This window comes from Nicotiana tabacum, chromosome 8 (assembly GCF_000715075.1).
Source record: "Nicotiana tabacum cultivar K326 chromosome 8, ASM71507v2, whole genome shotgun sequence".
Taxonomy (NCBI): Eukaryota; Viridiplantae; Streptophyta; class Magnoliopsida; order Solanales; family Solanaceae; genus Nicotiana; species Nicotiana tabacum.
The window spans coordinates 128,612,034-128,635,800 of record NC_134087.1 but is presented as its reverse complement, the minus strand read 5'-3'; the positions used below and the strand labels follow the sequence as shown (position 1 = coordinate 128,635,800).

Here is a 23,767-nt window from a genome sequence, read left to right as displayed (position 1 = left end):
CCTTTTGCCAGACCCCTGACCACTACCTTGTGATAGGACCATCTCAACTATCCTGGCCACACTGACCGCATCCTAAAAAGAAATCTCACTCCCAGCCTCCTTAGCCATCTGCAATCGAATCGGCTGAGTGAGTCCCTCAACGAACCTCCTCACCCTCTCTTTATCTCAGTGGGAAGTATGATAAGAGCATGACGGGCCAAAGTAATGAATCTGGTCTCGTACTGAGTGACGGTCGTAGAACCCTGCTGGAGACACTCAAACTACCTTCGATAGTCCTCCCTCTGAGTGATAGGAAGAAAATTCTCCAGAAATAGGTGAGAGAATTGATCCCAAGTCAAGGCAGTTGACCCAGCTGGCCTAGCCAAACAATAATCCCTCCACCAAGTCTTGGCGGAACCGGACACACAAAAAGCAGCAAAGTCGAACCCATTGGTCTCCACTATCCCCATGTTCCTAAGAACCTCATGACAATTGTCTAAGTAATCCTAGGGATCCTCTGAAGATGTACCACCATAAGTAGTAGTGAACAAATTGGTTAACCTGTCCAACCTCCACAAGGCATCGATAGACATAGCTGCTCAATCACCGATCTGAGCTACCATACCTGGCTGAACTGCTCCAACTGGCTGAGCTGCTGGAGTCTGAAACTGGGGATCCATTTGCTCCAGAGTGCGGGTAGCAGGAGTTTGTGCTCCTCCCCCAGCCTGAGAGACGGCTGGTGCTACAAGAAGTAAGCCTGCCCGGGTGACACTCTCCATAAGGACCACTAGACGGACTAGAGCATCTTGGAGTACTGAGGTAGCAATGAACCCCTCTGGGACTTGAGATGGGCCCACCGGAACTGTCTGGCCGGAACCTCATCATAAAACTCAACCTAAGGCTCTGTTGCTGGTATTGTTGCTCTGGGATGAGCTCTGACCCTGCCTCGGCCTCTAGCACGCCCTTGACCTCGCCCTCTGCCCCTCATAGGAGTTGTTGCTGGGGGCTCGAGCTACTGATCAGTGGATGAGGAGGCGCGTGTTCTCGCCATCTACGAAAAAACAGAGTAGAAATTCAAATGTGATGACCCGGCCAGTCGTCTTATGAGTTACCGCTCCGTTTCCCCCATTTCTTCTTCTTTATGCTTTATTTATCCATGTTATGTGGTATCGAGTTGATCGGATCGAATCCGAAATGATTTTAGTAAGGTTTGAGACACTTAGTCTTTTTTAAGGAAGCTTAAGTTGGAAAAGTCAACCGGATGTTGACTTATGAGTTAGAGGGCTTGGATGTGAGTTATGATGGTTCGAATAGCTTCGGGAGGTGATTTGGGACTTAGGCGCGTGATCAGAATGGGTTTTGGAGGTGATTTGGGACTTAGGAGCGTGATCGGAATGGGTATTGGAGGTCCGGAGTAGATTTAGGCTTGAATTGGCGAAATTGGAATTTTTGCATTTTCCGGTTGATAGGTGAGATTTTGATATAGGGGTCAGAATAGAATTTCGAGAGTTGCAATAGTTCCATTGGGTATTTGGTATGTGCGTACAAAATTTCAGGTCATTCGGCGTAGTTTGGTTGGATTTTTTATCAAAAGCGGAATTCGGAAGATTTTGGAATCTTAGGCTTGAATTTGATGTGATTTTGGTGTTTTAATGTTGTTTTGAGCGTTCCGAAGGTTGGGACGAGTTTGAATAAGGCTATGGGATATGTTTGTGCTCTTGGTTGAGGTCCCGGGGGCCTCAGGGTGATTTCAGATAGTTGACGGAGGGTTTGGAGTTTTTGGTGAAGCTGCAGATTTTCTGGTTCTGTTGTTTCCGCACTTCCGGATTGGGGACCACAGGAGCGATGTCGCAGATGTGAAGAAAGGGTCCGTAGAAGCGGAAAACGCCAAGGAAAGTCGGAGCCTCGGAAGCGGCTAGGTGAGCATACTTACGATAGCGCAAGTGCGGCTAAAGTGTCATATATGCGGAAATTAGAAGTTTAAGTAATTTTTGTAGAAGCGCACCTGGGACCGCAGGTGCGAGTTTGGGACCGCAGAAGTGGTTTAGCTGAGGCAGAGCATATAAATTATTTCCATCGCAATTTTTGAGCTATTCCACCATTCCTAAGTCGGTTTTGGAGCTTTTTGGGCGATTTGAAGAAGGATTTCAAGGGGGTTTCATTGAGGTAAGATTTTGGACCTAAAACTCATTTTTATGGTATTATTTCACGGATTAGGGCTGTAATTAATGGAATTTAAGGGTTAAAATTGGGGAAACTAGGGCTTGAGATTGGAGACCTTTGAGCAAGGATTTGAGGGGTCATTTGTGGTTGAATTTTGGGACTTTTGACATGTATGAACTCGTGGGGAGATAAGGAATCTATTGATGTAAATTTTATCGAATTCCAAGATATGAGCCCCGGGTCGGGTTTTGGTTAATTTTGGAATTTATGCTATAACTTGATTATTTTCGCATGAGCTTCATTCCCTTAGCGTATTTTGACATCGTAATTCTTATTTTCGATAGATTTGATGCGAGTTGAGGCCGATTCGAGGAGCAAAGACATTGCGGGCTATAGTTTGGACCGGTGAGTAATGATTTTAAATGTTGTCCTGAGGGTATGAAACCCCGGATTTACACATCGTGGTGCTATATTGAGGTGACGCACACGCTGGATGATGAGCGTGGGGTCGGGCACATTAGGGATTGTGACTTAGTCCATCCCGAATGACTGTTTATCGCGTATTCAATTGAAAACTATTTGCTATCATGATATTTTGGGCTGAATGCTATATTTGGGCCTCGTGCCAACTATTTGAATCCTTAGGGGATTTTTGCTGATATTTCCTCACTGTTTTGACTTTATACTTGAACTCAATCAGGCTATATTCTACTGTTTTCATAACTCATCCATGTTTACTCTGTTCCAACACTTTAAATGATATTTTGGGCTGAGCATCATGTTTTACTGTTGCCCGAGTGGCTTGTGAGATTCTGACTGAGTAAGGCCGAGGGCCTATATTGTGAGGAAACACCTGATTATGATTATGAGGCCGAGAGTCTGATATTTCTACGCCACAATGTGGCTTGTTGATATGAGGCCGAGAGCTTGTTGATGATGTCACAAAATGGCTTGATATTGCGCTTGGGCCGTAAGGGGCCCCTCTAGGAGTCTACACACACTCAGTGAGCGCGAGTACCCATTGTAATATGAGATATAGTCCGATGGGCTGGTGTTGTTCTATGATATTGCCCGAGGGGCGGATTTTGTTGACATTGTGCCTGAGGGGCGGTTCTTTATGTGTTTATCTTTCCTAATTGCCTGTCATTTACTTGCTTAACTGTTAAAAGTCATTCCAAAGAAGTTTTAACTAAACTAAAGTGAATTTACCTATTTTTCACTATTTTATTGCTTTTACTGGTTTTTACTGCTCCTTTATAGTCTGTGGCTATGCCTTTACGTGGTTTCTTATTACTCAGTCTGCATTTATTATTATTACTCACTGAGTTGGAGTACTCACTTTACTCCCTGCACCCCATGTGCAGATTCACGCGCATCAGGTCCTGCTTGCGAGGGTTGAGAGTTGTCCAGCAGATTTCGGAGATTCACTAGGTAGTTGCCCGACAATTCGTAGCCCAGTGTTTCTCCCTCTATATTATTTCCTTCTATTTTAGTTATGTAATAGTGGAGTAGACTCGTTCATACTTTTAGTATTATTATAGATGCTCATGACTTGTGACACCCCGATGTCGGGCTATGTCTTTTTCCGCAAACTATATTATTTACCTTATTTGGGGATTTATGATTATGATTAAGAATTAGTTTTATTACTTAATTGCTTAAAAATGAATTGGAATGGGTCGGCAAGCCTTGTCTTCACGAGAGGCACCATCACAACGCGGTCCGGGTTTAGGGTCGTGACATCAATTAGCATTGAGAAACCAAACTGCACAACAGAGAAGAATAGAAGTGAAACTGTTCCTAACTCTGCAGCCTCTGGGGGATAAGCACAGACGTCTCTATACCGATCCCTCAGACTCTACCAAGCTTGTCCGTGAATTGTGAGACCTAAGCAACCTAGAGCTCTGATACCAACTTGTCATGACCCTGATTTCCCACCCTCGGGAGTCGTGATGGCGCCTACTAGTGAAAGTTAGGCAAGCCGATTATTCCAATTATTTAACCCTTTTCCTTTTAATTCCCTTAATAGTTGTAAATTAACATTTTATAACAGCAGAAATTAAATAAGCGGAAGAATAAAATTTGACAATTAAGCCAATACCAATACGAATCTATAACATAAACCACACAGAACTGGTGCCACAATCTCACGGACTATCTAAGAAAAACTACAAATAAAGTGTGAACAAGAAAGTACATGTCTGTCTTTGGAATATAAAAGAACAGAAAGAAGCTAGATAGGGAGGGGACGCCAAGGCCTGCGAACGCCTGCAAGTCTACCTTGGGTCTCCTGATGGACTGAAGGTAGCAACCCCTAGCTAAGGTCCGTATACTCCAGTACCGAGATCTGCACACATTGCAGAGTGTAGTATCAGCACAACCGACTCCATGTGCTGGTAAGTGTCGAGCCTAACCTCGGTGAAGTAGTGACGAGGCTAGGACAAGACTACCAAATAAACCTGTGCAGTTAAAGCATATATGACAAGAAATGATAACGAAAACTAGCAGTTAAATATGGGAAGGGGATACATGCTACGGGAAAATATCAAATACCAACAGTAACTTAGGAGAAAAACATAAAGAACATTTTAAGGTTTGCATCAGTAAGAATAAGGAAACAATAACAAATCAATATCCACTTTTATCATTTATTATTGCGGCGCGCAACCCGATCCAAATTATATACACTGTTGCGACGTGCAACCCGTTCCAATCATATATCATTGTTGCGGTGTGCAACCCGATCCAATCATATATCACTGTTGCAGTGTGCAACCGGACCCCTCCTGTCCTCCCTTATTACTTCATGTTAATATTATTGCGGCATGCAACCCGATCCCAATATACAATTCAACACTAATTACAAATGAATCCCGACAAGGGAACAATAAGTAAACAATAATGTCCTGACAAGGGAATCAATAATGAGAATAAGCACATCCCGGCAAGGGAACCAACGGTATGAATTAAACACGTCCCGGCAAGGGAATCAACTATACCCAAACTTATACTGACATTTAACTTCACAAATGAAATCTCAACTGGAACCAATACTCAATAACAATCAAATACCACGAGAATAATTATAATTCTTGCCCAACACAGAGAATCAACAACTTAAGCATTTGTAGTATTTATCAAGAACACAACAATTATAATTTAAGACTCACGGGCATGCTTGACACTGACGCATAGATACTCGTCACCATGCCTATACGTCGTACTCAACAATTAACACATAACAAATAAGACACAACTCCTAATCCTTCAAGGTTAGACCAAACACTTACCTCAATGCCACAAACACAATTCAAGCCTCAACTATCGCTTTACCTCTTGTTTCCATCACCAATTCGCTTGTATCTAGCCACAATTTACTTAATGATATCAATAAATGCTAAATGAATCAATTCTAATGCATGAAAATAGGGTTTTCAATGATTTCCCCAAAAAGTCAAAAATCGACCCCCTGCCAACATGGTCAAAACCCGAGGTTCGAACCAAAACCCGATTACCCATTCACCCACGAACTCAAATATATAATTTATTTTGAAATCAGACCTCAAATCGAGGTCCAAATCCCCAAAATTTAAAAATCCTAAGTTCTACCCAAAATACCCAATTTCCCCCGTGAAAACCCTTGTTTTGAGTTGAAATCATGTGAAAAATGTTATAGATTAAAGAAAATGAGTTAGAAATAACTTACAATTGATTTGGAGAAGAATTATTCTTTAGAAAATAGCCCAAGAGAGCTTAGGGTTTGAGAGAGTTTAAAAATTGAAGAAAAATGCGTCTAAGTCCAAATTAACTGGTCGCAGATGTTGCAATTGCGACCAGGGTTCGCAATTACGAAACCCCTTCAGGACCTGTTATCTTCGCAAATGCGAAGAATCTGTCGCATTTGCGACCAAGGGAAAATCCGGTCACCTTCATATTTGCAAGAAATGGTCGCATTTGCGGTTCGCATTTACGATACTGGGGTCGCAATTACCAAGCCTGTCCTCTTCGCAATTGCGAATCATGATCTCGCAATTGCGAGATCAGAGGCCTTGGCAAAAATACCAGATACCAGCACTTGCTCCTAAGTTCAATTTCACTCCGTGGCCTATCCAAAACTCACCGAGCCCTCGGGGCTCCAAACCAAATATGCACGCAAGTCCAAAAACATCATACAAACTTGCTCGTGTGATCAAATCATCAAAATAACATCAATAACTATGAATTAAACCTCAAATTCATGAAATCACTCAAGAACATCAAAATTACTATTTTCTCAACCATAGGTCCGTTTTATACCAAACCAATTCCGATCTTTACCAAATTTTACAAATTCATCTTAATTATTATTTCAAACTTGTACTGGACTCCGGAACCAAGATACGGACCCGATACCATCAAGAAGATGCATCAATTCACTTCTAAAAACCTTTATATTTTTCAGAAAATAATTTTCTTTAAAAATTCATTTCTCGGGCTTGGGACTTCGGAATTCGATTCCGAGCATATGCCCAAGTCCCAAATTTTACTACGGACCCTACGAGACCGTCGGATCACGGATCCGGGTCCGTTTACCAAGAATGTTGACCAAAGTAAATTCCATTCAATTTTAAAAGCCAATTTCCTTATTTTACTCAGTTTTCACATAAAAGCTTTTCGAAAACGCGTCCGGACTGCGTAGCAAATCGAGGTGAGACAAAGAGAGGTTTTTAAGGCCTCAGAACACAGAATTGACTTGTAAAACAAGTGATGACATCACACTAACAATGTTCATATAACAAAGACTTGATATATATGATGTGAATGCAAAGATTATATTCTAGACCATTAGAGATTTTTGGTTTGAAAGCTGCTAAACTCGGATATGAGATTTGAGTTTAATTTTGAAAGTAGTGTTGTTTGGTTTGCTTGGAAACATTATTGGGTGTTTTTACAATCGATTGAAAACATCAAGAGGAGCTCAAAACATAAACTTAAAGCGATTTGGAGCAGATTTAAGCTAGATTTGAGTTAAATTTCAGATGAGGCGCAAAGAAGAAGACGAAGTCAATTTTTTATGTAATAGTGTATATATGTGTATAAAATCTCTTATACGATATTATACACTTTTATACACCTATATACATAATGTGTCTGTTTTTTATAAAAGTATAATTCTCATTTAAAATCAGTCTTAATCTCCATTAAATGAATTTAAATTTTGTAAACAACCTCCTTAGATTATTTCTAACAAGCCTAAATAACACCCACTCCAAATTTCTCACAAAATTAAATTCAAAATTTAAACCGACATATTTAATCTTGTTCAATAATGGTGAATTACCTTATAAATCTAATTTTCATCACCTAAAAAGATTTGGTTTGTTAAACTAACGTTGTGTCACAATTACTGATTCTAAGATTGGGTTTAGAAGCTTGAGCTTTTAAAAGAATAGCTATTTCGAGAACCTATTTGAAGTTGAATGTCGAATCTTGGCCTACAATTTTTAGGTTATAGCTTTACAAAGTTATATATAGCCTACCTAGTTGAAATATATATGTGTGGACTATACTTATGTGCAATTCTCTCTTATATAAACCCTTCCAACTTTCTCATTTAAATTCAAGCTAACTTTATACAAAGTTATACCTTCGTTATAGTTAGAGTAAATACCCTAAAACCCATCTAAACCATCACTTTTTGTCAGTTTTCTATCTATACTTTGCATGTCCCCAAAACCCTCTTGAACTATATCCTCATTTGTATTAAACCCCCCTCTCCCGCTGCTTATGTGGCGTATTGTGTGTAATAACTCGTGAAAAAGTACGTGAAGACTAGAAAAAGCCATCAAATGGCCCACATGACAGTGTCTAGCGACTAATTAGCCTTTTTTTATTTTATTTTATATATTTTTTAAGTTTCTTAATATTTCACCTTCATCCCTCATTTGTTTCTCCTTTCTTCTTCATTCTTTCACCTTTAGTTTTTATTTTTTCACCTTTCTCCTCCATTTTCCATCTAGTTCCATATGAAATTCTCTCTCTCGTTATTGAATTTCTCTTCAAGATTTTGAAAAATATTTGCAGAAGAACAAGATATATGAGAACATTGGAGTTTTCATAATTCAAGGGAGATAACCCACATAAACTTCCTATATATATATATATATATAAAGTACACACGCATGTTCCCTTCGTGCAACTTCTATGCTCAGGTGCAAATGAGTGGATGGAGTTGGTTACTGTAATTTATTCCGGTAGGTTGTGAAAGACTTGGAACTGACAGAAAACACTAACGGTAAGAGAGATCAAACGACAAACAATAATGACACGATTTTATACTAAATAACCCAAATTTGATACTTTGTAGAAGGACGACAATCACTATCTCGATGAAAATAACCCAATAATCCAAATCGAGGGTTATTGGGAAAAAATTGAAAATCACAACGAAGCTTAACAGAGAAAATCGCAAATGAGAGAAAAACAAGCTATTATCAGAAAGGTAGGAGAGAGAAGGGGATTTTACTATATGCTAATTACCTTAGACCTCTTATATGTTTTAATTGGGTGAATAACATTTACCCATTTAATAAATTCGAATTAATATTTAAAATACGTAATTAAGTTAGTTTTTGATTATGCTAATTAAGTATCCATATGGAGTGCCACATGGCATATTTCTAACAAATTTACGAGCATGTTACGCACTATTAAAAATGTGGCGAGGGATTTTAATAAGGAGGAGGAGATAGTTGAGGAGGGGTTTTGGGGACAAACTATAGTTTAGGTAGAAAACTGGCAAAAAGATGATAATTTAGGTGAGTTTTAGTGTATTTACTCTTATAATGTACTCCATCCGTTCACTTTTACTTGTCCACTATTAACTTTGCATAATCCTTAAGAAATAATAAATAAAGTGCATAATTTACCATGATACCCATATTAATTGGTGTATAGTCTTAATGAATTTAGAAATAGTAATTAATGTTAGGGGTAAAATCGAAAAAATAAATTCTTTTTCTCTTGATATGTGAAAGTAAAAAAGTAAAATTGAAAATATATTTTTGGAATAGTGGATAAATAGAAGTGAATGGACGGAGTAGATAATTAAAAATCAATTCTGACTTTGATTTATGACTAATTGAATTATTTTTTTAGTGCAAATGTGCAATAAGGTTACAAAGTAATTCCGGGCTGGGTTTTGGTATTTAAATTTACATTTACAACTTGATATAAATAAGACCAGCTGCTCATCAATGTTGTGTCTTACGCTTTTTCCATACCTTTCACTTGCCCGTGGTTTCCTTTGGCAGAATTGGCGAGCGTTCTCCATACTCAGCTTTAACTTCTCACATAGCAGTATATATTCATTCTCTCACATAGTAGTATATATTCATTCTCTCAATGTCGACGGAGGAGGAAAACGCCATAGAGGCGGCAGCAGCTGCCCGAAGGGAGAGGCTCAGAGCCCTCAGAGCCGCTCAGGAACTTCTCGAAACCCCCGACGATGCTGCTGATAATAACAACACTAACGAAGACGATGATGAAAAGTAAGTAGTAGTACCATTAACTGTATTCCTCGTATAGGGTTTCTTTTTCTAGGTTCAATTAACAGTTCGTGTCGCCATTGAATCTGGGTTCTGCTAGAAATTTTGTGACACTGCTATCTTGTTCAATTTTTCTGAATGTATGTCTTCCGTAATAGACAAATCCATCAGTATTGGAATGAAATAGACCTGAATAGATCGGAATGGAGAGGGTTCAAGTACCTCCTTCCGCTCTTAGCTTCGTGTTTAGTGGTTAACAACTGGAGTGCGTCACTTTAGAGATAGGGGCGAGCAGCAAGAATCCCCTTCCCTTTATAGGATTCTAGACCTATCTAACTAACAAGATGAAAGGGAGCAAGCCAATACTTACCCCTAACAAGTTGATGGCTTTTTATCAGTCATTGCACGCAGTGGCGGAGCCAGAAATCCTAACAAGAAGATTCAAAAAAATGCAAAAAGGCTATAACTAGAAGCTTCCCTTTATGTTAAGGGGATTCAGCAGTTTATTTGTACACAAAAAAGATTAATTTTACCCTTCTTGCACAGTGTAATTTCAGATAGAAGTGGATTCAATTGAACCTCCTTCCTTTACCTTTAGCTTCAACACTATTTGGCTCTAGCTCTAATAGAAAAAGAGAATTGAGATTACTAATAAATGACTCAGATGGGTTTGGGATGAGACATAATATTTATTGATTGATATATATTTCAGTGATGTCCAAATGAAGTTCCGAAATTACCTGCCACATGATAAGCAGCTTCAAGAAGGCAAAGTGGCTCCGCCAGTACTCCCAAAGTTTGAGGACCCTATTGCTACCCTACCTCCCGTCGAAGAGAAGAAAGAGGTGCTTCCGTGCTTGCACTATTTTTTTTCTTTTGTTGTTTTCTTCATGGTTTTCACATTCATATTAGTTGAAGGTTACATGTTGTGCTTTTTCTTTGGTCAAATATCAGGATCCATTTCTGAATATTGCTCCCAAAAAGCCAAATTGGGACCTGCGACGGGATGTGCAGAAGAAACTCGACAAGCTTGAGAAACGCACCATGAAGGCACTCTCTCAACTTATGGGTATGTTATTCCGTTTTCTGTTTAATAGGTCGAATATAAATTAAATTACATTCAACTAAATAATCAAAAGTAAGCTAAAGCGTCAACTACTATCATATAATCAAGATCTACATATGTAATTTATGTTTTCTCTAATTTTTTTTTGCTATGGTGTTCCATTATAATTGTACCACAACTCAAATCGTAGGGCCGTGATCGGAATCCATTGGGGTGGCTCACATAGCTAGTAACTATGTAATTTATTTTTTCCCTGATTTTCTTAATTTGTGTTTCATTATAATTGCTTCACGCCCAAACTGGAATGCCGTGACTGTCAGTCAATGGCTTGCCCACCAAATTGCTCCAGACACCATCATTAACAATATAACAGTGCATTTACAAAGCTTTAAGATGGCAACTATCTTGGGAAAATTAGTTTAGTAACTTTATAAGTAGCTATATGTATGGAGTTCGTAGTGCTATAATCAAGTTACTGTTATTTAAAAAATATCTGTAACTGTGTCCTTAAAGTTACTATCAGATAAAACTAAAGGCTTTGTCTAAACTCTAAGTATAATGATTTTATAAGTCATCTGACCTGTGCATGTTTGGTTCTCCTATCTTTGAAGATCTAGAATCATGTGGTTTATTGATAGTAAGAAAATTTAGAGAGTACCCAAATTATGTTTGTACAACTTGATTATGAAATGATAGTCAACTGTCTCTTTGGTGCTTTTAATTATTTGAATTATCTGCAACTTATTATGAAAATTATAGTTGAATACATTACTACTCAGTATGCTGTGTTATCTACTTCTGATTTCAGCAATCAATTAGAAACTTTTTGATCAAGCAATCAGTTACAAAAGAAATTACTAACTGATTGCTTGATCTGGAAAAGTTGCTAATTGATTGCAGAAATAACAAGTGGAGTTACTAGGTTTATCCTTAATTTTATGAATAGTATCCTAAATCCAGGAAGTTAGTAACTTCGGATAGTTACGTCTTATTATCCAAATAGACACCTGTACTTGTGCAGGATTCTATACTCGTATCCCAACTTCACGAGTTTTCATTCTGACATCTCAACATGTTCAGAAGCACTATTTTAAATGCCTCAGCCAGTTAATATGTGGGGTGCGTTCGTCAGTCGAGTACCATGGCTAATCACGTCAGACTGAATCCGCCAATGCATGACATGTATGAGACATCTCAACATGTTCAGAAGCACTATCTTAAATGCCTCAGCCAGTTTATGTGCGGGGCGCGTTCGTCAGTCGAGTACCATGGCTAATCACGTCAGACTGAATCCACCAATGGATGAAATCCATGGCTTGATTTGCTTCCCTGGCGCAGTCGATAATGGTCCCTGCTTTCATGGTCATCATCCATTTAGAAAGTCACTCCTCACGCCCTCTATTACCTTCCAATTCTAACATAACCCAGCAGCATCCATCTCTCCGTTTTTTCTGCTCCACTCCTCACCTCTCTAATCCTCCCTATTACTGTAGCTTTCTTCTTCTTTTCTTTTTTTTTTGCTGCAGCTTCAACCAGTGGAGCTCTTTTAGCAACAATCCGTCCATCCACATTAACAACCATAGATTTCTTCTGGTTCTTAGCTGCTGCTTGTTCATTAGCCAACAATAAGACACAATTCCTTGCTATCGGGGAAGATACCCAAGGAAGCAGCTTTTCCTCAACCCCACGAACAGTTACCAGACTCTTAATATCACCAAGTGCCTTGTGTTTCTCCTTGTGCTACCATATTCTTCTATTCAAACGTCCCAGGAATCTGCGTCACCTCTGTTATGCATTTGAATAATGCATCTTGTATCCATTACGCCATTGCACTTCCCTCAACCATCATTGCTCCTCCCTCAACCACTGTGGCTGCTCTTCCCTTAATCATCACAACTCCTCCTGTGCAGCGAACCACCAGCGGAAGACTATGACGAGAAGCAAAGGTGAGATACTGAAAGCTAGGTTGGGTGTGTAGAGTGAAGAATGAAGTCTGAGTTCGGAACAAAAGGGATTTAGGTGTGTGTTGAAGTGAAGATAATCTGGCAATTTACTCGCAGATGTTAGCACCACCGCTCAACAATGGAGGAATGGAGAGAATTAGATATGAAAGGATGGACTTTTTGCTCTTTGTAGATTTTTTTCTCAGTTTCACGCTCTTTCGATCATGTATACCCTGCACTGACACAATTCAGCAGACTGAGAAAATTGAGAGCAAAAAGATGGCTGGGGCCTATCTTGCCCATATAGCATTGTTAACAAATCTTGGAGCTCCGCAATCTCCCAATCTTGCATGTTCCTTCTAAATGAGAGGTCCCATACTACTCCTTCCCCCCCTTCATGCTCCTTACGAATCTGTTGGACTATTAATTCCTTCTGGTTTGAAACTTTGAAGACGTGGGGGAAGGAGACCCTCAGAGTATCCTCTCCACACCAGCTATGATTCCAAAAGCTGATTCTCCTTCCATCTCTCACCCTGTAGGCGATGTTGCCACTGAAGGCTTCCCAATTCTTCATGATGCTCCTCCACATGCCACACTTGAAAGGTGTTGTGATTGCCTTAGTCCTCCAACCCCCTCTCGTGGAATCGTACTTTTCTACTATGACCTACCTCCATAGAGCATGCTCTTCTACCCCGAATCTCCACAGCCAATTCCCCAACAAAGCTCTGTTGAATACCCTAAGATCTTTTACTCCAAGTCCACCCCACTTCTTTGGGGAAGTGACTGTCTGCCAATTCACTAGATAAAACTTTCTGGTTGCATCCGCCGCAACCCAAAAAAATTCCTTTGAAGCCGCTCTAGTTTTTCTATGATGGTCACAGGAGCTTGCAACAGGGACAAGTAATAGGTAGCCATACTCGATAAAGTGCTTTTAATAAGCACTTTCTTACCGCCTTTTGACAAGTACCGTTTCTGCCAGCCTACTAATCTTTTTTCAACCCTTTTGATCACTGGATTCCAAATCGTAGTATCCTTATGCGAAGTGCCCAATGGGAGACTCAGGTAAGTAGTGGGAAAGGAGCCCACGTTACATCTGAGAACATAATACAAAGCATCAATGTTAGCAACCTCACCCACCGAGAAAATCTCACACTTGCCGAGGTTGATTTTGAGACCTGATACTATCTGAAACCACTGCAGGACCTGCTTCAGGTAGGTCAACTGATCCATATCGCCATCACAGAAAACCAGGGTGTCATCAACAAAGAGCAAATGAGAGACTCTTCGAGCACTGAGCACCCCGACCGGAGCTGAGAATCCTCTCAAGAAGCCTCCGCCCGCCGCACGATCCATCATTTTACTCAGAGCATCCATCACTAGAACGAATAGTACGGGGATAGGGGGTCGCCTTGCCTGAGACCCCTGTAGCTGCCAAAGAAACCACACGGGCTACCATTAACCAGGATAGAGAATCTGACTGAGGAAATGCAGAACTTGATCAATCCCCTCCATCTTGCCCCAAACCACATCCGCATCATAATGAAATCCAGGAACTCCCAATTGACATGGTCGAAAGCCTTCTCAAGGTCCAACTTGCATAGTAAGTCGGGTTCTCTATTTTTTCTTCTGGAGTCTACAAGCTCATTTGCCACCAAAGCAGCATCCGGGATCTGCCTACCTTCCGCAAACGCTTTTTGGGAGGACGAAATAGACACGTCAAGAACCTTCTTGAGTCTGTTGGAAAGCACTTTAGAAATAATCTTGTAAATGCTCCCCACGAGACTAATAGACATGTAGTCTCTGATACAAGATGCACCTTCTTTCTTAGGTACAATAGTAATAAAAGAAGCATTGATACTTCTCTCGAAAACACCATTCACATGGAAGTATTCAATGACTTCCATCAACTCCCCCTTGATGGTGTCCCAACAGAACGGGAAGAAAGCCAAGGCGACACAGCCTCGTGCACCTCCTCCTCCTCGAAGCCCTTTCTAGCCACTCACTGTCTCCCTCCCCTATGTGGTTGAACTCTATTCCTCCCAAAGTCGGCCTCTAGTTAACTCTCTTTGTATAAGTTCTCATAAAACCCCACTATCGCCCCTTTTACCTCCTCCTCCCCCTCAATCCTCACCCCATCCGCAACTAAGGACTCTATGAAGTTTCTCCTTCGATTTGCAACCGCCACCCCGTGGAAAAACTTGGTATTCGAATCCCCTTCCTTTAACCAGAGCGCTCTCGATTTTTGCCGCCAACTTGTCTCCTGAGCTATTGCTAACTCGACTATTTCATTCTTAACCTCCCCCAATCTTGCTTTCTCCAATTCATTTAACTCCCTCGCCCCTTCACCTCTCTCTAATCCCCCCAATTCATGCATAAGTTCCCTCATTTTAACCTCTACCCTCCCAAAAACCTCTTTATTCCACCTAATAATATCTCCCTTGAGCAATTTAAGTTTCTTCGAAAGACGGAATGAAGGTGTTCCTGATACCCCGTAGCTTGTCCACCATTCTTTCACCTTTTCACCAAATTCTGGCACTTTCAACCACATGTTCTCGAATCGGAAGGGAGCACGCACCCCCTCCCTCTGTATCTATCTAGTAAGATAGGCAAAGGAATCTGCAGCACATTCGGCACCAGCTCATCCAAGGAGGGCAATATCAGAAATCTATCAAGTCTAGACCTTGAGTTAGAATCCTCCGCCCTGACCCAAGTAAACCTTTCCCCTGACAGAGGAATATCAATGAGAAAGTGATAATTAATGAAGTTAGAAAACTCCTCCATGGCCCTCGAGATCAGACTACACCCTATTCTTTCCTCCGGGAATCTGATAGTGTTAAAGTCCTCCCCTAGAACCCATGAAGTGTCCCATTCCCCATCACATTGGCCAATTCCTCCCAGAAAAACACCTTGGATCCTTCTCCTACTGGTTCGTACACTCCCCAAATCCTCACTCCACCCTACTCACTCTATCGTTGACAAGTGCTGCTAAAGAAAAAACTCCCTATCTCCTTTACCTCCAAGCTTCTATCATCCCACACTAGAAGAATGCCCCCGACACTTCCCACTGCTGGAACCCAGTCATATTTTACCCAACTACCTCCCAAACACTCCTCACAATCGCATCCGACAAAACTTCCATTTTTGTCTCCTGAAAACAAATTAGGCTACCACCCCACTCTCTAACTCCCACTTTGATGATGACCCTTTTGTTTGGGTCATTCATCCCCCTCACATTCCATGAAAGAATCTTAACTTCCATAAGTAACAATATCCCCCTTTTCCCCACCCCCTCCCTTCCTCCCTGTCACACATCCGGCCCCTTCTCTGGTACACCATTACATCCCCTAAATTATTTTGCTTAACACCTTGACCAACTTCCTTCCTGCACCATCATAAAAAGATTGTTTCTCAAACCCTTAACAGTTCTAACACCCTATTTTTCTTCCCTTCAAAAGAAACACCTAGAAACTTCCCAAAGTTTAATTGTTTATCCTCCAGCTAGAAAGACATATTCCCTCCTCCAATCTGTGACGAAATTGGACAAACGTCTTCTATATGTACCCTTTCCTTGCTCTTTCCGGAGGAATACAAAACTATAGAAATTGCTAGCAATAGGAACCATAGGTGCCGAAAGGATCTCACCATTTCCTTGAGAGGCAGCAACCTCTGAAATTAACACCCCGCTGCTATAGGAATGTCCAGAAACACCAGTAGGGTAGCAAGAAGGAAGAGAGGATGGAACCCTTGACGACATATTAACTGGAAATACTGGTCTGGCACTAACATCAATTGGGGCATGCTCAACAATCTCCCTAGAAGAAGAAGAAGAAGAAGCAGCTTGAAGTGTAACCTCAACACAACTAAGCCCAGGAGCAGATGAGGGGGCGATGGAGCTGGGTCCATCAGAGGCGGGAGGCCGTGGAATAACAACACCACCTTTAGCCGGTGCTGCCCCTGAAGCAACGGCCATCGAAGAGGGGCGCAGGTCACTAGAGCTCGATGAAGAAATGCCACTGTGTGAAGCACCGTTGGCAGAAGAAGGAGGAACGACTGTTCCCGTATGCTTAGGAGCCTTATCAGACGCAACTTGAAATAATCTGGGCCCCTTAGGATCAATTATAATAGAATTGGAAAAGTTGTTGGGCCCATGTGAGGAGGCCCAGACCTATACTTGCTGAAAACTTGCCCGACCCTATGATAATTAGAAGAGGCCCAACCCATTTTGCCTTTCCAGCCCGCGTCACTAACCCGTTCACGTATTTTCCTTCTGATAAAATTGTCTTCTTCTCCCAAATTCAAACCTCGTCTCTTCTCGATCTAATGTCTGATTCCGGCTTAGTCCACTGATCCGGTGAGCTCTCCCCTCCCCTCCCTTCTATTTGACCTTCTCTTTTCTTCCACCACTATCACAGGCATAAAGAGAGGGCGAAATTTAGGGCTCAACCAAACCTTATAACTCAAGTAGCCATCTTCCACCACAATGGAGACAGGGATTCTGCCCCCTTTCCTCACCACAATCCTCACTCGCGAGAGATCATGTAAGCTGCAAGTGACATCAATAAAACCCCCAAAGATTTCCCCAATCTTCTTGAATAGGTCAAGACACCAAAGATGCACGGGAGACCCACCATGTTGACCACCAATGATTCGCCGGTGAAACGAGGGTCAAGACACCCATCGTGCTCCATCCATCTGTCTAGCTTTAAGAAATTCCCATCGAACCACTCGTTTCCTTTGAAAAGAATTTCTGAAGCTTGAGACTTGTCGACAAAACGAAAGAGATATTGAGTGTCCCTCAGTTGCGATATTTTCAGCTCGTCCTTGACGTTCCATGCCTTTGCTGCTCAGTTCCTAACAGCCTCTAGAGAACCAACCCATTTGAAGAATGACCCAATCAGACAAGATTCCAAGAAACCCTTGCGCCTGAGAGTGTGCTCCTTAGACAGCGAGAACTGCGGCTCCTGCCCTACGTCGAGCTTTCGATGGCATCTACCCCCAAGTTCTAGGGCTGGCCAAGAGGCAGCTTTGATGAAAGACATGTTTTCCAGATTCTAGAGAGAAATAGGAGCTTCTTTCTGTAGAATCCATCATATTCTAAATGCGACTGTCCCGAAAAAGAAGAAGTGAGATCTGGCCAGAAAAAGCCTCAAAGGTTAGAATATAAGTAGTCACAGTGGGTGAAAACAGTATATAGGAATGGAAGAAAGTTATCTGGTACTGAACAAAGGAAACCGTCGTCGGAATCTGGGGTTTAATGGCCAGAAAAAGAAAAAGTCATCGGATTTTGGTGAAACTGAAACGGGAAGGATCGGAAAAGCCTCGAGAAGAGGCTGTATGAAGATTTTTTTTTGAAAACTTGCCGGAAAAAGCCACACACGCCGGCGTGTGGCTGAGATCTCGCCGGAAAAGCAGGCGAGTTGGCCGTGCGTGAGGGCTCGGCTGCCGGTGAATTTCACTGGGGTTTGGACGCGGGGATCTTGGCTTCTTGATGGGGGTGGTGGAGTCTTAGGAAGAATGGGCAGCTTAACACCTTGACAAAGTAACTTAAACTGTAAAGTTACTATAATTCTGTAACAATAGGAATTTCTTATGGATAATTCCTAGGTTACTTCCACATAATTTTAGATTCTTCCTAAGATATCTTTCATACAAATAAGCTTCATAATTAAATTTGAATTTTCAACAAAGTAGCAGTCCAATGGTTAAAGTAACTTAAGTTACTGTAATTCTGTACAAGTAGGAATTTCTCATGGATAATTCCTAGGTTACTTATAATTTTAGATTCTTATTGAGATATCTTTCAGACAAATAAGCTTCATACTTAAGTTTAGATTTTCAACAAAATTGCAGTCAAATGAGCAGCTATTTTTGGGCAACTACTTTAGTAACTTTAGAATTAAAGTTTCTACTAGTTTCTGAGCACGTGTGTTGCACGTCTATCCCATGTCAATCAGTACAAACTATTTAAAATGGCATAAGCATTGTTAAACACATGAGTGTAAAGGTTAAAATAGGTTTAAAGGGGAAAAATACAAGCTCAAATGTGATTAATAGCAAAAATCAAAATGCTTCAATGTTATTAAACCATTCAAAGATGTCACTTCAGGGAAATTTTGCTTTTAAAGCTACGTAATTATATCAAAATTCAATTTGTTATGATTTAAGATATTATTGAAAGGAAATGATTCAAGAAATTTTAAAAAAGAAAGAAGATAAGTAGAATTACAAGCATGAAAACTTCATTAGCAGTTTTGCTAGGATGCCCAAAAAAAATAAAATAGAGAGAGCACATCCGATACCTTAATTATGGCGCAAAAAAAGTGTAAAAAAGTAAAACATAAGACACCTCTATAATGGTACAAACTTAGAAAACAGTAAGGAAGTTTAGCTTGCCCTTTAGAGTGGTTACCCTGATCTGACTCCCATGCTATGTCATTCCCTATTTTTTTTTGAAGAACCTTAATCAGACCCCTACTCAAATAAACATATTATGTTTCCGTAAACCTTCATCATACAACAGTATAATAGCTCTTTAACCAAGATATGTTGACACTTGAGCATCAGACTTTCATTATTTTTGTTCAATGAAATCATATTGATTGATTAACAGTAAAACTATGTCTTCTTACAAATAATATTTGCATTCATAGAATTTCGATTTTAAAATATGCTACATATTTGTGCTAAAAGATACATATAACAAATACGTTCTCTGTGCTAAAAGATACATATAACAAATATGCTCTCTATACACATGTATACATGAATATAGATGTTAATTTCTTGAGATGTTTAAAATAAAATTTATATATATACAATTATACAAAATTGTAGTATAACTGTAATACTTAAATTCTTTTTGAAATATTGTCATAGAAAATATTATCTGGCTCACATAAAAGTAAAATAGAATTCAATCGTCGCAATTTGTTTGTCGTAGTTTGACCAAAATCTAATAAAGACTAAAGAGACATAATTAAAGTATGGACAGAGTACCAAAATGATTCTATCATACTAACAGGAAAATAGGAACACAAGACTTATATAATTCGTAAATATATAGATATGTCCGTTTTTAGATGAACAAAACAGAAAAGAAAATGGAGATAAAGATTATCAATCTTAAACATATCAATATTATGCCTTGACAGTCTAAATTGCTCGGACTTAGGTGCGGGTGTCGTATACGGGTACGGATCTAGATGTCAGATCCTTCATGATCTAAATTTTAAGATTCGGGAATACAAATCCATTTCGGGTGCAGTAATTTGGCTAAAAATAATTCAAATATTTAAAAATAAAGTTATAAAAATATGTAGGTATGAGACATTATGTGGAAAACATACAAGGTATTCCGAACAAGAGTAGAATCCGAGAGGGAGATAAAACGAAAAGGATTGACATAGAAATTTCTATATACAAGGTATTCCATTTTCTTAAATATCACCCTAGCTTTTCTTTTGTTTTCAAAAATCATTGTATCTGTTCCAAATTTCTCTGTTGATTTTGGTCAAAGTACCCAAAATTGGTTGATCAAATCTAGCAGGATTCCACATCCATATCCACGTCGTGGCGACACGGGTGCGGCACTAAGCTGAAGAGTCCGAACAAATTAGTTGGCATTATATGATATTATTGAAGAATTATTGTATGTAAAGGATAAATACCATGAATATCTAAAATAGTTTGATAAAAAATGATCTTTGACTATTTCTGAGTTTCTGCATATCCAAACAAAATTTCTTCTCGCCAAATATGACAATAAACTGCCAAATGCCTCATATATCATTTGTTACTTATATATAGTTATCAATTTTTTTTTTTTTTTGATGACCGAGAAATCCGTTTGGGGCCGATCCTTTGGACCAACAACAGCTTTCGAAACTCGGTGGATGATGGGCCCGCCCCTCTACCCTTCTCCATTTAAATACCAGGCTTTGCTTTGCATGGTGTGGAGGCTTGAACCTGTGACCTAAGACACAAATCCACCACCCTTTGCCACTTGAGCTAGGCCTTGGGGGCTACAGTTTTATGGATTCTCATAGAAAGTAACAAAAGGAGTGAACCAAACAACCCCTAAAATACTAACTAATGTTCATAAGGCTTATTAAATAGCATATTAGGCACAAAGTTGCTAATGTATGTTACATCACAGTAACTGTAAACAAATTAAATGGTAGCTTATACTTTTTTTTCTAAGGTTAAAATGGTAGCTTATACTGGTGATGTGCCTTAAGTGAGCAAGTTCCAAGGATCCTCCGACTTTGGAAGGGATTGACAAACAAAAGAATAACTTGAGAAAGTAGTTTAGTCTGGGATAATGCAACACTAGTAAAGAGAGCATGAGGAAAACAAATTTTAAGAATGTTACGCTATCTCTATTTTGGAATGTTATTGATGCACTTAACCTTGACAATCTTTCGAGTAAAAGTGCTTTGTTTGGTGGATGGAGAGCAAAAACATCTATTGGTTACATTTGTGAAACTATGATATGGTCAAAATAAGCAATTCGAGCGGCCTTTAATAGCTACTTTTACAAATGGTAGAATTTTTAAAGGGAAATTTTCATAAAACACTATCTTTTAGTAGTAATTAGCCATCTATAGATACCATTTGCTATATTACGGATTATAGATACCTTTTATATGGTTATAAGATATATTTGATGTATTTAAGCTATTGTATTCATGAATGCTGTAGCAAAAATAGGCGTGAATTAGGGAAGTCCAGCTAATTAGTTGTTGTATTCGAGTGTATTCGACTGTATTCATGGAGTGAAAAATGGGATTACAGCTGGACAGATTATTGTATTCGATTGTATTCACGGCGTGAAATAGGGGATTACACTGTTTTTAAAACGGAAAGTGAATCAATTAACATAATAGACTCCTAATATAACTCAACAAACTCAATTATAACACACAATTTGTATTTTCAGTTATAAAAAAGATTCTCAACCAAAAAATACCCCAAAAACATAGCAATCTTTAGAGAAATTATATAATACATCTGAATACATAAATTATATTAATTAAAAAAAACTTATGAATACATTCATGGCATATAGCGAGACAGTGAATACGATGAAATACATAGAATACAGCGGGATACACCGAAATACAATGAAAAAAAGACAGAGAATACAATAAAATACATGGAATACGGCTAGATACATTGAATTACAATGAAAAAAAAAAGACAATGAATACAATTAAAATCATGAAAATACAGCGTAATACGTTGAAATTGCATTGAAAAATATTAAAAGAAATGTTCTTCATCGCGAAAGAAAGAAATCGTCACTCAGTGGATCTCCGAAACCGAATCCTCTTTCTACGACCGCCGCCATCTCCTTGTTGGACTTGACGTCGAGTGGCGGCCCAGTTTCCACCGCAACTAGCAATTCAAAGTTGCAACTCTCCTCTTTCCACGACCGCACCCTCTACTGCAGTTCAGTTCCAGAAGAAGACAAAGGCAAAAAGAAAGAAAAAAAGTTGATTAGCGTATAAAGGGAGGGGAAAGTGGGAAGGGATAGAAAAAAAATCGGTGGAAGGAGGAGGAGATCGAAAATTTTAATGGGATGGGGGAAGAGAATGGGATGTATCAAAGTAGAGAGAGAAAGAAAATAGTGTAACTGATTAGTGTATTTAGTGGCTTAGGGCTAGGAGGTAACCAAAATTAAATATTTTGCTATAAACCTTAAAAGGTATTTATAGAATATAATTTTATTAAATCGTATTTATTTAAAATAAATAAGGTGTTAACCTTTGCTATATGAGGTAAAAATTCCTTAAACTCATTGATAAGGTGTGATCAGAGCAACACCATAAATATTTGCGTGCAGCTAGATATATTTTGAACTAGTGGGTTTTAAGCAAGTGGAGAAATGTGGGAGAAACTCTTGAAACTATCATTGAGTTAGTCCGTAATCTTAATGAACAAGATAATTATATTAGATGAGTTGGTAAATATAAGCATGGGGTCATACTTTTCTTGAATAACCATGGCATTAGGCAAAGAAAAGAGATACCCTTGATCTGTTAGGCAGTAGCATGGCTCGGTCTGTTAGATAGCAGCATGGTGCGGTCTGTTAGACAGCAAGCTGCCGTGTTTGTGTGGGTTGTGAATATCCTAGGATCAAGCTGATAAAGCAGTCTGAACATAGTGGTTACGAGTTATGCTCTTCATGTGTGATCTAGATGGACGACCTTTTTTGGCATATTATGGGTATGCTTTTCTTCGGAATCTAATTTTGATTGACTCTAGAGTGTCTTATCATATTTGGGATTTTCTACCTAGTATTGAAGCATATTACCTTATGGAAGTCTATTGATTTTGCCTGACTGTATTGTTTGACATGTTAGTCTTGCTCTAGCTGCTTCGGAAACTTATTAATTTACATACTTTTTGCAGAGGAAGAAGAAAAGAAGAGGAAAATGGCTGAAGAGGATGCAGGAAATGGTGGAGATGATATGGATGTGCTGGTCCAGTAATTCGAAACATCGACAGAGCGAGAAATGTGGCATTTTAGTGATGGATAAGGCTGTATGAGTATTATCCTTTGTTGCATATAAGTATTTTCCGGTTCTAGCACTAGGCAAAGCATGTATGCTTATGTGAACTCTGAAATATTAGTCAGTGTTGTAAAGATAATGAAGACAGATCTATAGTTGCCTTCTTGTTTCGGTAGTAAGATTTGTTCCAAGTAAATGAGCAATCTGCCAAGGTACCCCAGCTTGATTGTTTATTGCATTAATTAGGATTAAGGAGTCAGGCTCAACTTGGATCTCCTTGTATCCATTTTCAATGCACCACTGCAGTCCCACCGAAATAGCTTTACCCTAAGCCATATTGTTGGTGCAGTTATCAAAGAAAATGGAGGACATAACAAGATCACCATTCTGATTTCTTAGGCACCCTCTTCCACCTGCCAGGCCTGGATTTCCTTTGCTGCATCCATAAGAGGTAAGCTTTAGTTGTCCATTAGGAGGCTTTGTCCATTTGATTGGGATGACCTTTTAACTGGGGTTTGCAGTTTTACACTGTCTGAGAACGACTCAGAAAATTTAGGCAAGGAAGGGAAGTATATA

The 23,767-nt window shown here is 39.5% G+C and overlaps 1 protein-coding gene across 1 annotated transcript; it reads left to right on the top strand.

The window, feature by feature from the left end:
- The first annotated feature begins 9,379 nt into the window (after positions 1 to 9,379).
- On the top strand, positions 9,380 to 23,387 carry LOC107763359 (uncharacterized). Its single transcript, XM_016581848.2, has 4 exons — positions 9,380 to 9,671; positions 10,381 to 10,513; positions 10,623 to 10,737; positions 23,091 to 23,387. Exons 1-4 carry the CDS (start codon positions 9,526 to 9,528, stop codon positions 23,168 to 23,170), a joined length of 474 nt encoding a protein of 157 aa, XP_016437334.1. The 5' UTR covers positions 9,380 to 9,525; the 3' UTR covers positions 23,171 to 23,387.
- Positions 23,388 to 23,767: the final 380 nt, after the last annotated feature.